The sequence below is a fragment of the Balaenoptera ricei genome, chromosome 5 (assembly GCF_028023285.1).
Source record: "Balaenoptera ricei isolate mBalRic1 chromosome 5, mBalRic1.hap2, whole genome shotgun sequence".
Lineage (NCBI taxonomy): Eukaryota > Metazoa > Chordata > Mammalia > Artiodactyla > Balaenopteridae > Balaenoptera > Balaenoptera ricei.
Window position 1 is genome coordinate 66,925,104 of NC_082643.1, and position 14,316 is coordinate 66,939,419.

Here is a 14,316-nt window from a genome sequence, read left to right on the forward strand (position 1 = left end):
GAATACATTGTTGCTATTTTGAACAAACTGTTATGTTAGATCAATTAAGAATAAGAAAAATAAGTTTTAATTTTCCCTTCACTTATTCCTTCTCTGATGGTCTTCCTTTCTTCATGCAGATCTGAGTTTCTGAACTGTGTCATTTTCCTTCTCTCCAAAGAAGTTCTTTTAACATTTTTTGCAAGGCAGTTCTACTGGCAGCAAATTCCCTCAATTTTTGTTTATCTGAAAAAGTCTTTCTCTCTCCTTCACTTTTGAAGAATAATTTCACAGGTTAAAGAATTCTAGGTTGGTTTTTTCTCTCAACACTTTAAGTATTTCACTCCACTTTCTTCTTGCTTGCATGGTTTCTGAGAAGTGGGATGTAATTATCTTTGTTCCTCTATAGCTAAGATGTTTTTTTCCCCTCTGGCGTCCTTCAGGAGTTTTTTAATCTTTATCTTTGATTTTTCTGTAGCTTGAAAATGATATGCATAGGTATAGTTTTTCTGGCATTCATCCTGCTTGTAGTTCTCTGAGCTTCCTGGATCTGTGATTTGGTGTCAAACATTGATTTGGGGTTAATTCTCAGTCATGATTGTTTCAAAGATTTCTTCTGTTCCTTTCTGTCTTTCCTGTCCTTCTGGCATTCTCATTACATGCACGTTATATCCTTTGTCCCATAGTCCTTGGACATTGTTTTTTTTAAAAAATCTTTGTTCTCTTTGCTTTTCAGTTTTGGAGGTATCTATTGTGATATCCTTAAGATCAGAGATTCTTTTCTCAGCTGTGTCCAGTCTGCCAGTAAGCCTATCAAAGGCCTTCTTCATTTCTGTTATAGAGGTTTATCTATAGCATTTTCTTTTGGTTCTTTGGATTTCCATCTCTCTGCTTACATTGCCCATCTGTTCTTGCATGCTTTCTACTTTATCCATTAGACCCCTTAGCATATTAATCAGTTATTTTGAATTCCTGATCTGATAATTCCAACATCCCTGCCATATCTGAGTCTGTTCTAATGCTTGTTTTGTCTCTTCAAACTGTTTTTTGCCTTTTAGTATGTCTTATAATTTTTTCTTGGTAGTCAAATAATGATGTACTGGGTAAAAAGGACTGTTGTAAATAGGTCTTAGTAAGGTGATGGTGAGGTGTAGAGGGAGAGGAAGCACTCTGTAGCCCTAAAATAAGGTCTCAGTCTTTTAATGAGCCTGTACTCTTGACTGTGAACTTTACCTGTGCTTTTCAGTGCCCTCTCCCCCTTTAGGTGAAAAAGGATGACTAGAGTGGGCTGAAGTTGGGTATTTCTCTTCCATTCCATGTGGAAGGCTTGAGTCAACTGGAGTTGGGTGTTTCCCTTCTCCCAGATCAGTTAGGCTCTGGTTAAATAATTCTCCTGACAGCAGACTTTGTTAAGAGTAGAATATTCTGGCATATTTCAAATTGGTTCCTTTTTCCCTCCTTTTGCTAGAAGCACAAGGGAATTTTCCTCCGATATTCAATGTAAGAACTTGGTAGAGCTATAGGAGGTAAAACTCACAAAAGTTTTACCCCCAAAGACTGGGTTCCCCCAGAGATTTTATTTCTCTGACTTACCCACACTCCTCTCCAGCAATTTGTCAATTACAGTTGTTTTTCCTACTTTAGCACTGGTTCCTATGGAGGTTTCAGTAAGTTGTAATTCTCCCTGTTCTATTGATCTCTCCAATTGTGGCAGTGGTTTGCCCTGTGACCTTGCTTCTCTTATAGTTCTAAGAAGAGTTGCTTTTAAGTTTTTTCAGCTTTTTACTTGTTGTTAGGATGGAGAGGTGACTTTCAAGCTTACTTGCTGGACTGGAAACTGGAAGTTTGCACTGAATTTTTAAATTTGGGAATAACTCTCATTTCTACCATGTTATGTGTTCTTATCTGGAAACATGAAATAGTCCTCTACTTATTTAAGCCTTTTAAAATATCTTTTAATAATTTTATAATTTTCTCCATAAAGGTCTTATACTGATTTTGTGTTAGTCAGCTCAGGCTGCCATAACAAGATACCAGAGATCAGGTGATTTAAACAACAGAAATTTATTTTCTCATGGTTTTGGAGGCTGGAAGTTTGAGATCAGGGTGCCAGAATGGCTGGGTTCTGGTGGTGTCTCTCTTCCTGCCTTGCAGATGGCTGCCTTCTTGCTGTGTCCTCACATTGTAGACAGAGGGCTCTGGTGTCTCTTCTCATAAGGGTACCAGTTCTACTGGATCAGGGTCCACCCTTATGACCTCATTTAACCTCAATCACCCCCCTTAAAGGCCTTATCTCTAATACAGTCACATGGCAGGGCATGGTTAGGGCTTCCATATAGCAATTTTGAGGGGACACAATTCAGTCCATAGCACATGTTTTGTTAGATTTAGTCCTAAATACTAAATGTTTTTAATGTTATTATAAGTGGTTTTATTTTTCTTATTATCTTATTATACTTTTAAGTGGTTTATGGTAAATGGACATGTAATTCATTTTTATATACTGATTTTATAAGAACTTGCTTTTATACAAATGATAGCATGATAGATCTAAGAATAATACTACCAAATTTTAATTTTTTTGAAAACTTCTTTATTTTAGATTCACTGCTACACAGAGTCGCATAATCCTCAAATTCCAAGTTTACAACTGATTATCACAAGATCCCTATCCATATATACATTGGTTAGAGGGAAAAAGTTCTATACAAAATTTTAGTAGTTACATTTGTAAGCAATACTGAATTAGTGAAAACTGAAGAACTCCCAATGCATTACACATAGGATAACCACTCTTAAATATAAGAAGCGAGGCAATACAGGAAAATTTCCTGGACAGTCTAGAAAAATGATAAAGGCATTTATGATGAGATAAATGCTTTAAATTAATTAATTAATTAATTAATTTTTGGCTGCGTTGGGTCTTCGTTGCTGCACGCGGGCTTTCTCTAGTTGCAGCGAGCAGGGGCTACTCTTCGTTGTGGTGTGCACGCTTCTCATTGCAGTGGCTTCTCTTGTTGCAGAGCATGGGCTCTAGGGTGCGCGGACTTCAGCAGTTGTGGGAAACAGGCTTAGTTGCTCCGCGGCATGTGGGATCTTCCTGGACCAGAGCGTGAATCCGTGTCTCCTGCATTGGCAGGCGGATTCTTAACCATTGCACCACCAGGGAAGCCTGAGATAAATGCTTTTAGTACACAACTTATTGGGCAAATGAAACTGCCACATAGGTTGGTACTTTCACTTTTGAATATTTGTGGTATGGTATTACCCATTTATCTGACATTCATACATAAAATTTCAAGTCTGGTTCTCCAAACGGTTGCTTGATGTTTTTTGAATAGTGTCTGGTGTACTCAGAGTGCTTTTTTCATTTATCTTTTCTTCTTTTGTAAGGTTTAGTGGGACTGCGCAATGCTGGAGCAATAATCCAGAATGTCCTGAATAGTGAATTCCATTGTAACACCAGATCCAGGATAACAGCGAGCTATCAAGCCTTCAAAATGCTTGTACTGGCGTATAAATTCATCCTGCATGGAGTGCCACACCACCTATAATAAAAATGAAAATAAGAGTCATTAAACTATGAATGGAAATAATACACAGTCAAGTATGTAGAAATAATGTCAAGATATATTCTAAGGATTTAGAATAGCATAATAGTTAAGAACATACATTCTGGAGCTAGAAACTAGCTCCTTCCACTTATAAGGTTTGTGACCTTGAGTATGTTACATCATTGCTCTGTGCCTCAAGTTCCTTATCTGTAAACTGGGGTAATGATAATAATACCTTCCTCACAAGCTTCAGGTGAGGTTAAATGAGTGGATACACGTAAAGTGCTCAGAACAGTGTGACACAGTAAGCACTCATTACATTTACCTGTTATTATATTTACTCCAATATCCAACAGCGATGTGGATATGCACAACTATGTATGAAACTAAGACTAATGATTAAATGAAATGCAACACTGAATGCTTAAATTTCATTTCATGTGAAAGTTTAACAATTTCTTTATCTAAAACTGATGATGCAAAACATTGCTTGATGCCATGGAGGACACCAAGATGAGTCAGACCAATCACCTGCAATCAAAGGAATTTATAATCTGGAAGTGGAAATCACGATGCAGACAATTATCAAGACAGAATCTGATACACACATTGACATATTAGCTAATATTAATAGGTTATATTTATTGACTTATTTCATATCAGCACAGTACAAAGTGCTTTATGTATACATTATCCTTTTTAAGTCTCATGACAACCTGGTGAGGTGGGTACTATGAAATTATCCCTATCTGCCAGTTGAGGGGATTTTTCCTTATAAACCCTAAATCTCATAAACCCTAAATTCCTAATAGACAACTTAAGACTATTTACTGAACAGTTTTACTTACACTTTTTTGCTTCTCATCTTTTAGCTCATGGTATTTCATCCACCTGGAAGGCCACTTCTCCTACTTTATCTGTTAAGTTAGTATCTGACTTTCAGAGGCTAACACAAATGCTTTCCTTCATGAAGCCTTCCATGGTGTTAAAATCAGAATTATTCTCACTCATCTTTGGGCCTTTTAGTATGGCTTATAAAGAATGATGGCTCAGTTGGCAGTTTAAGTCTGACTCTACCATTCATTAGCTATGGGATCATGGTCATATTACTCCACCTCTCTAAGCTTTGATTTTCTCATGTATAAAATGGCAATGACAGTAATAGTAGTGCCCACTATACAGGAGAGGTATTATTTCTACTTTTCAAATCAGGAAATTGAGGCTCAGAGAGGTGAAGTAATTTGCCCCAAATCATGAAGCTTTATCTGGAGCCAGATTATGAACCCATTTCCAGCTCCAACCCCCATGCTCAGAATCACTCCACTGTACTATATACACCATTCCATTTCCTTGCTTCCCTCAAAACTAAAACAAAATGAAAAAACCCATCCCCAAACAATAGAAAAACAACTTAATGCCTCAAAACAATAAAAAACAAATACAAAATAAACAGGAATAGCCATATAAACTTATATAAATATTACTCCTTTCTTCCCCTCACAATTCATTAATCTGGTCTGTACCTTGTGGAACTTTCCTCCTACACTAAAATTAGAAAATGCATAGTATTTCTAGAGGAATATTTTGGAGAAAAGTAATATATGTAAGGATGTGCAATCTAGGATGGTTCAAAGAACTAAAGCATACCTGGAGTAAGTTCTCCTCTTCACATAAATGTTTGTCAACCTTCTTGTAGAGGTTATCTAGACCTTTTTTTACTTCCTTTCCAGGATACTCTTTAATAACTTTTCGGAGTTCTTGTTTGTTAAATGCAAGTTGATAGCTTACTTCCTCTTCTCTTATACCCTGTGCTACCCGAGCTTCAACGCCTTCAAAGAAATGCTTCGAGGAAATGGAAAGAAATAATAGCTAAGAACTGCTTTCATGACCACTTAAATTAAAAAAAAATCTGATTATAAAATAGTATATATTCATTATATAAAAAATCAATGTGTGAAAATATAAAGGATAAAATAATAATCAGCTATTATCATACCACTCAGAGATAACCACTGTCAACATTTTAGATTTCCTGCTAGTCTTTTGATGTGTGAGTACATAAATGAGATTATAATTTTGCACGCTGTTTTTCCACTTAATATTTTATGTTTTCCCAAAGTATAAATTTTAATGGCTGCATAATGTTCCTTCCAATGACTGAACTATAATTTGTTTATTCATTCCTCCAGTATTGGGTATTTAATATTTTTCACTCTTTTTTCTTGGAGTTGGCAAAATCTACTCATCAAAAAAAAAAAAAAAACTCTTATAAATACAGTCGTCACAAATAACTTTCATTCGTAAGTATTTACCCACATTATTGATTACTACCCAGCATAAATTTCTAGACTATAATTCCTCAGTTGAGGAGTATAATTGCTAAGCATTCTGAAGACTCTTCATATACACAAATTGCTTCCCAGGAAAGTTCAATCAGTTTATATTTCTGTCAACAGTATATGAGAATGTTATCTTACCATACTATCATCAGCATTAGCACAATTAAAAAACAAATCTTTTCCACTTTAAAAAGTGAAAAAGTTTGTCATTTTATTTCACAATTCTTTGGCTATAAATGAAGTTAACCTGCTTTTCAGATGCTTAGTGGTACCTTCAGAACCCTTGCCCATTTATATGTTGAGGTCTTAGTGCTTTCCTTATTGATTTTAAAAAGATCTTTTATATTAAATATACTGACATGGTGTTACAAATATTCTCCTCAGGTTGTCTTTTAAGTATAATTGGTCTTTTAATATGCATATTGATTGGCAAGTCTTTATTTGAGCACAATACGACTTAATATCGACAAGCCAAATCCAGTCATTACTTTTCTCTAAAATTTTCTTAGCAATTATTATTTATTTATTCTTATAAATTATTAATTTTTTGACAGTAATTTTTGGACAAGTCTATTCCTGGTAATTTTAAAATTTTGTTTCTACATAGACTTTCATATTATATATAGGTAATTATAACCTTGACTCTCCTTTGTATATCTTTATGTTTTGGTCTTATTGCATTGGCTAGATCTTCCATAACAATGTTAAATAATAAGGGGTCTATCAATGTTTCTGCTTTAAATTTGATTTCAAAGGAAGTGCCTCTATGTTGCAGGTAAGTATCATGTAGGCTTTAGGTCTGAGACCAACCTTCTACCCTAAAGGAATATCTGTCTGTTCTTAAGTTTTAGAAAGAACTGGTTCTGCATTTGATTAAATGTCTTTTAATCAAAACAATTCTTTGAATTATCGACAACAGATACATAATTTTTATTTGACTCATTTCAAGTTAAAAACTTAGAGAAGATGACTAATCATATTGTGGACAAAGTTAGTTAGAAGGGTCCATTTAAGCTTCTACTATGTTGCACAACTCTCTAAAACTATCATTTCTCACTTTTTAAAAAATATTTATTTTGTTTATTTATTATTTATTATTTTTTGGCTGTGTCGGGCCTTAGTTGTGATATGCGGGCTCTTCTGTTGCGGCGCACAGGCTCCAGAGCGCGTGGGCTCTGTAATTTGCGGCACTTGGGCTCTCTATTTGAGGTGCGCGGGCTCAGTTGCCCCACGGCATGTGGGATCTTAGTTCCCCGATCCCGTGTCCCCTGCACTGGAAGGCAGATTCTTTACCACTGGACCACCAGGGAAGTCCCTCATTTCTCACTTTTAATGATCAGACTTGCTCTGGGGAATGAGAAGTCAAGAAAAGAAGGGAAAAGAAAAGGCAACGAACAAAACAATTTTTGGTTTTCCTTTTATCTTGATAAAGTTTTCAAAATCTTCATCTGAACTAGGGATAAAGGTTAGCCATTTATGAGGTAAGAAATAAAAGAGTCTGGTATAATGGAAAAGCCTAAATCTACGGTTCATCCCCCAGCTTTGCTACTTTCCAGTTATTATAACTTTTCATTTACTTTCAGTTTCTTCGTTTGTAAAATGGGGATAATACCATCTTACCCCACATCACTGTTTATAGGAACTAAAAGAAATAATGTATATAAAACATCTAGCAGTGTCTTGGCACACTGGCAGCTTAAGTATCTGAGTCTCTCCTTCCTTATCCTCCTGCATCAATATATGAGCAAATTTAAAACAAATGTCTATTGTGTTATTCACATGTACACAGGTTCAAAACCAGGAAAGATACACTGAATGAAAATATACTTACATTTAGTTTTTCAAGAGGTTGTCCTAAAGAGTAAATGACGTAAGACTGAAGGTGATCTGTGTATTTTTGTTTGGCTTCTTTTTTTTCAGCTTCTAGACATGAGATTTTCAAACGAGAAAGTGTTGCAAAAATATGGTGGAAGTTTTCCATCATGACTACATCCCTGGGCGTCTTCTGGCTTTCGTTAGCTACTTTCTCCACTAAGATGAAAACAGGAAAAACATAGTAACATCCTGATATAAGTATAACCATATTTAGCTAGGAAAAATTTACATGATTTTTTTCATTTGTAAGTATAAGAAGTAAGCACATTTCTGGACTTAATAAAATATATTGTATTGAAGGATCTTCACATCTACGTAAACCTAATAAAAAATCATTCTAAAACAGTCCCAAATACATATATATGGAAACTTAGTATAGAGTAAAGGTGGCTTTTCAAATCAGTGGGGAAATGATGAATTATTCAAAATGTTTAGGACAACTAGCTGGTCCTTTTGAATACACTAAATTTGGATTCCTATTTCACATCTTTCAGACAAACAAATTCTAAATTGCTCAAGTACTTAAAATGTTAAAAGCAAATAAATAAATGAATACAATCATAAGTACTAAGAAAAATAAAGCCAATTAAAGAAATAATTTTGTGATAGTATGAACTTTCTAAGAATGGCCCAAAACTTAGAATCATAAAGAGAAAGATGAATAAATATTTCAAATAAAATTTGAAAGCTCTTGCATGGTAAAACATACCATAAACAAAATTGATTTATAGTCTTTCAGGTTTACAAAGAATAAAAAGATTGATAATACCTAGTAATATTGGGCTTTGATGCAGATGTGATAGAAACTTTCACCAAATGCTCAAAGCACTAAACTGGTATAATCTTTCTATGTGGCTATTTGGCAAAAGCCTCAACACAGACACAAAACTTTTGACCCAGTAATTCCATTTCTAATAATTGACCCTAAGGAAATTATTGGACAAGTATACAAAAATATATGGAGGAAACTGGAAACAAACTAAATGCCTATTAACAAAAGATGTGGTAAATAAATAATGATACATGGAATACTATGCAATCATTAAAAATGATTATGGTTATCTATATTAATAGACAAGGAAAGACACTAGAAGTATAGAGTATAGTAGGTTCCAAAACAGTGTGTAAGGTATGATAAAACTTTTAAAATTAGAGAACACACACAATATGCACATATACACCAGCGAGAGAGATATACTCAAAAGTTTAGCAGCGAAAAATTAAATGTTATTTTTGCATGATTAGATTACAAATTATCCTTATTTTCTTCCTGATTTTTAAAATCAGTTTGCTGATTTTTGGGGGTATGTAATGAGCATATATTACTTTACAATCAGAAAACGCAAAGCTACTTTGAATTTTAAAAGAACTATCAACCATACAAACATTCAATCATATAATTAATCTATCTTTCCCCTAAACCTGTTTCCACTGAAAATATGTTATCTATAACTTCCTGTCAATTTTTTAGCTTTAAAAATTCCTGAATAGATGCAATCAGATCATTTATTTCAAATTAAACAACACATCCACACTGTTTCTGTAACTTAATTGTGTGGTCTGACATAGGAAGACGGTGAATTATAGTATTTTAGCATTAATCTACCATATGTGACACATATGAAAATAGGCCTAAAGAAGTGAATTGATTTGTTTAAGGTTACACAGACATCACTGCTGATCATCTCTGGAAGACTCTTGCTAAAAAGCAATGTAATCTGGGAGATCATTTTTTGTGTTTAAACAATGAATTTCAATTTTCCATAGTGATAAGCACATATGAACCCTAAAATATAAGTGGTTCGTGGTGAATACAAATGGGTTTTATGTACTGCTTATTTTTCAAATTTAAGAAATCTTTAATTTCAGAAAACTTAAAAAAGACTACAGAATATGCAAAATAATGAACACATCTGTCCCCAACTTCTAACTTACCAGAAATAATGAAAACAATCAACCAAAAAATTCTTTAGAATGTAACAAAAGCTTACCATTAACAAACACTCCTCTGATAAGTTTAGTATATGCTTTATCTAGATCTCCACGACGCTCAGCATTTTTAAAGATTGATTCTGCAAGTCCAGCAAATTCTTCAAATTCAGCAACAAATGGGAGAATTCCTACTTTACTCTTCTTTGAGATCTTTACTTCCTCCATTTGCCTTATTTGGTTACTCTAAAGATAGGCAGAATGCAAAGGAGAAAAATAGCCAATCAACTTAGAAACAGCATATAATAAAAAGCAAATGTATACATCATAGAGACAGGACATAATTTAATACCTAGAACATTTTGAATGTTTACTAAATAAAGATTAATAGGGATAACTACGAAAAACTATTTCTACAGATTAAAAAGTACATATATTTTACATAAGAAAATAAAGTCAAGGAAAAATATACAAATTATTTAAAACAAGATGCAATCAAAGCTTGTGAACCTCAGGTCTTTGTTTAAAGTAAAAACAACCAATAAACATTTTTATCATTTACGAAAGATAAGTATACAGTGATTGCCCATTCTGGGGCAGAGCAGATATCAGAGCACACACAGGATTTCTCAACATTATTTCTGGTTGGTGGCTATGAGGTCAAGTTTGAGAACCATAGTTTATTTCCAAATCACACCAGCCTAAAACTTGTTTGGATAGAGAAGTTCTGTATTTTTGGGGTATGAGAACAGAGAAGGAAAACAGGCATTTCTACTATGGGTTTGTATTATATAATTTTCCATGTATCTATTAGTTACTTATTCTAAATATGTAAGCAAAGTGCTTCTGTATGATGGTGACAAAGTGCAAAAGAGATGTTTCATATAGACAGAATCTAGACACTTGGGTTCAAAATGATCTGTGGGTTCAATTATGGTTCTGTGTACTTCTCAGGTTAGCTAGATCTATTCACAGTAAAAATTACATTGCCAAGTAGTGTTGGATCATTTTCAGCTCTTACCTAAAATTTCATTGTGTTGAGGTTTTGGGGGTAAAACCTGAAAACCATATGACATGTGGCTTAGAAAAGTAATTGTTCTTTTATTCAATATGTTATTGGAAGTCCCAGTCACAGCAAAAGGTAAGAAAAAGAAATAAGAAATAAGAAATAAATAAGAAATAAGAAAAAGAAATAAAAGGACTCTAAAGAAAAAGAAATAAAAGGAATCTAAATTGAAAAAGAAATAAAAAAGAAATAAAAGAATAAAAGGAATAAAAAAAAGAAATAAAAGGAATCTAAATTGGAAAGGAAGATGTAAAACTCTCACTATCTGCAGATGACATGATAGTATACATAGAAAATCCTAAAGATGCCACCAAAAAACTCTTAGAACTAATAAATGAATTCAGCAAGACTGCAGATAACAAAGTTAATATACAGAAATCTGTTGTGTTTCTGTATACTAATAAGGAACCATCAGAAAGAGAAATTAAGAAAACAATCCCATTTACAGTTGTAACAAAAAGAATAAAATACCTAGGAATAAATCTAACCATGGAGGTAAAAGACTTATACTCTGAAAACTGTAAGACACTGGTGAAAAAAACTGAAGACAACACAAACAAATGGAAAGATAAACCGTGCTCAATGATTGGAAGAATTAATATTGTTAAAATGACCATACTTCCCAAGGCAATCAAGAGAGTCAATGCAATCCCTATCAAAATACCAATGGCATTTTTCACAGAACTAGGACAAATAATTCTAAAATTGCTATGGAAACACAAAAGACCATAATAGTCAAAGCAATCTGGAGAAAGAAGAACAAAGCCAGACATATTATGCTCCTTGATTTCAAACTATACTACAAAACTACAGTCATCAAAACAGTATGGTACCGGCACAGAAACAGATACATAGATTTACAGAACAGAACACAGAGCCCAGAAATAAACCTGTGCTTATATGGTTAATTAATCTACGACAAAGAAGGCAAGAATAAACAATGATAAGACAGCCAAATCTTATTATTTTCAAAGGTTTAAGAGTGCAAATCCATGTCACTATAGTGTGAGGAATCCTGAAAAGCAAACTAAATGCAGCTAAGAAATGTACTGGACTGCAGAGTCCAGCTTGGTAGAACTTGATGTGTCAGTTACTTTCTAATTTTATCTCTGGTTCTTGCTAGGCTAACATTTTTAGCCCTGTTCCTTGAAGAATAGTTTGGGCTTGGTCACCAGATGAAAGTGCCAAACTCAGGTGCTGTCTATTCCACTTTCTGCAGTCATCTGACATTCATGTTTCTGTCTTAATACACAAAGACCCATTCATTACCCATTCATTATGCCCTAGGTTCTGATATTGTCTCATGTACCAAAACATATAACACTTACTGAGCACACAAAATCAGCCAGACACTGAGAAGACATGAGTTAAAATAAGAAACAGAGAGTGATGACAGACAGCAGAAGGAACCATCCTTCTCCCTTTGGTGATAAGAGGTATATCCTTTAGAAATACACGCAATTTAGGAGAAAATGAGTTTATACCTTTGTCTAGGTTAATTTTGCTTTCTTCACTTCCCAGTCTTGAGAGTAACATGAACATTCTTTAATAAACTATTATTAATTACTAGTACTATTATCACCACCACCACCACCATTGCAAGTGATCCATTAGTAAGCTCTTATTCTGTGCCAGGCAATGTGCTAAGCACTTCATTTGAACCCATGTCTACATCTACCTGATACTACATCTTATGCTTTCAACAACTATGTTCTATTGGGTTGAGAGGTATTATATAAAGTTATATTTTCCTGATAAAAGCAACAGAACCTTCATATTCTGTAAATGTATAGTGTCCTCATGATTCAGTGTTCCAGTTATGTTAAATGGGACTCATTATCTTAGCCTTTGGTAGTTCTTCCTTTTCCTTTTGGCTATCAGCTTGCAATCAGACCTTCCAGGTTTATCATCACCTCTGGAGAAGGCAGGGTAGGGAAGAGGATAAGCCTTAAATGGTTAAATTTCATAATATTTCAAATGCCAAGTGAAATCACTCGGTAGGGAAGGAGGATTAACAAGACTGTTGAGATGACATTTAAGTTTCTACAGTGGACACAGACTGTTTTTAAACTTTCAGAATCTCAATAAATATTTTTAGAAAGTATAAAAAATGATATGGATTTTAATTGCCCTTAATATTTTTATTATTCTCCCATTATTCTATGGCTATTCAAAAGCTGGATTTAACTTAGAGGTTACACAGTAGAAAAATTCAGATGATAAATATCCACTTTTATATACTAAATATATTAATAAAATGAAACTTTTTTTTTAGAACCTGGCCCAGTCCAGTTCATACCTACAAGCTTACCAAAACCTAACAGAAAAAAAAAAAAGTTAATGATTTTTTTTCCCTATTAGAAGGAGGAAATGGTGATTGCCAAAAGTTAACATAAGAACAATTTATTCTTAAAATAAAGCAATATGATTATTAATTAAAGCTATTAAACTAATAAACTAATTTAAATAAGCAATTAAAATAATCCAGTTATTAATTATCCTATTGGAGTATATTAAAAGAAGAAAAACAATAAATTCAAGTGATAGTTTCAACTGTTTCATTAAATCTATGGTCATTAATAGTCAACTGAGATTTCAGTTACTTAGTGGATCTCTTATGCAGCTGCTGCCTCCATGCCACCTACTCCAGAACTTGCCAAGATTCACCGTGTAGATGGGAAACTAGCTGGCACAGCACCATCCAACTAACTCTGTTCATGTAAATTGTAGCCAACACCCTGCTTCAAGGCTTTGGGCAGTAGATCCCACAGTGGAAAGCTGGAAATCTCTTGGCTTAAATACATTTTTTTTGCAACAGTTAGAATTCTAAGTTATTAAAAAACAAACAAAAACAAAAAACAAAACAAAAAAAACGAACTTACAATACATTTATCAAAGTTCCTTTTGACAGTCACCAAAACATTTCCCAATGTAGTACTTAGAAAAGAAGCAGGGTCCACATTTTGTGCAGTCCACACATGATGACTCATTTTGACTAGCATATAAAGGGAGTTAAAGCTATCGATTTTGTCTCCTAATGCAATCAGGTTGTTCAGTTCTGGCTCAATGCAGCGAAATATTTTAATCATCATTTGGCGAATCATATCTTTCCTGTTCAGAAAACATACAAAATATAGAAAAGTTATTACAAGCTTCAGGTGTATTCATCTTCAACTTTATCCCCCGGGTATACACAAAATGACTAAAATTTGATATTTCAACTAACACTGTCCAAATATGATGAACTAATTATCCTATAGTGGTTTCCAATATAAACATATTTTTTTGAAGTTAAGTTTTATCACTCAAAATAACTTGGTCATTTGTAAAACTGGGTCCTGAAATGTACTTTGTGATTTCTGAGAAATACACTGCAATTCAAATGCTACTTCCTACCAGCAAATATCAAAATTGATTGCATTTCTGTGATCACTATAGTAAAGAAGAGCTAAAGAGCCATAAACAGGACCAATTTTACTTCAGTAAGATGTTCGATAAGACACCGGGCACACAGGCTGATGCTCTGAGTGCTGTCAGTTATGGAGAGTCATCTGAACTCCTCACTCCTCACTGA

General features: G+C 33.9%; 1 protein-coding gene across 10 annotated transcripts in view; it reads right to left on the reverse strand.

Moving 5' to 3' along the window:
* Positions 1-2,549: 2,549 nt before the first annotated feature.
* The window catches only part of EXOC1 (exocyst complex component 1), a 60,214-nt gene continuing 48,447 nt past the window's right edge, over positions 2,550-14,316 (reverse strand). For all 10 annotated transcript variants that reach the window (XM_059922959.1, XM_059922957.1, XM_059922954.1 and 7 more), the window contains 5 exons: positions 13,625-13,853; positions 9,739-9,922; positions 7,704-7,903; positions 5,181-5,375; positions 2,550-3,527 (listed from right to left, as the gene is read on the reverse strand). In XM_059922959.1, coding sequence (XP_059778942.1) covers positions 3,375-3,527; positions 5,181-5,375; positions 7,704-7,903; positions 9,739-9,922; positions 13,625-13,853 — 961 coding nt within the window. In that variant the 3' untranslated portion in view covers positions 2,550-3,374. The remainder of the gene's footprint in view (positions 3,528-5,180; positions 5,376-7,703; positions 7,904-9,738; positions 9,923-13,624; positions 13,854-14,316) is intronic.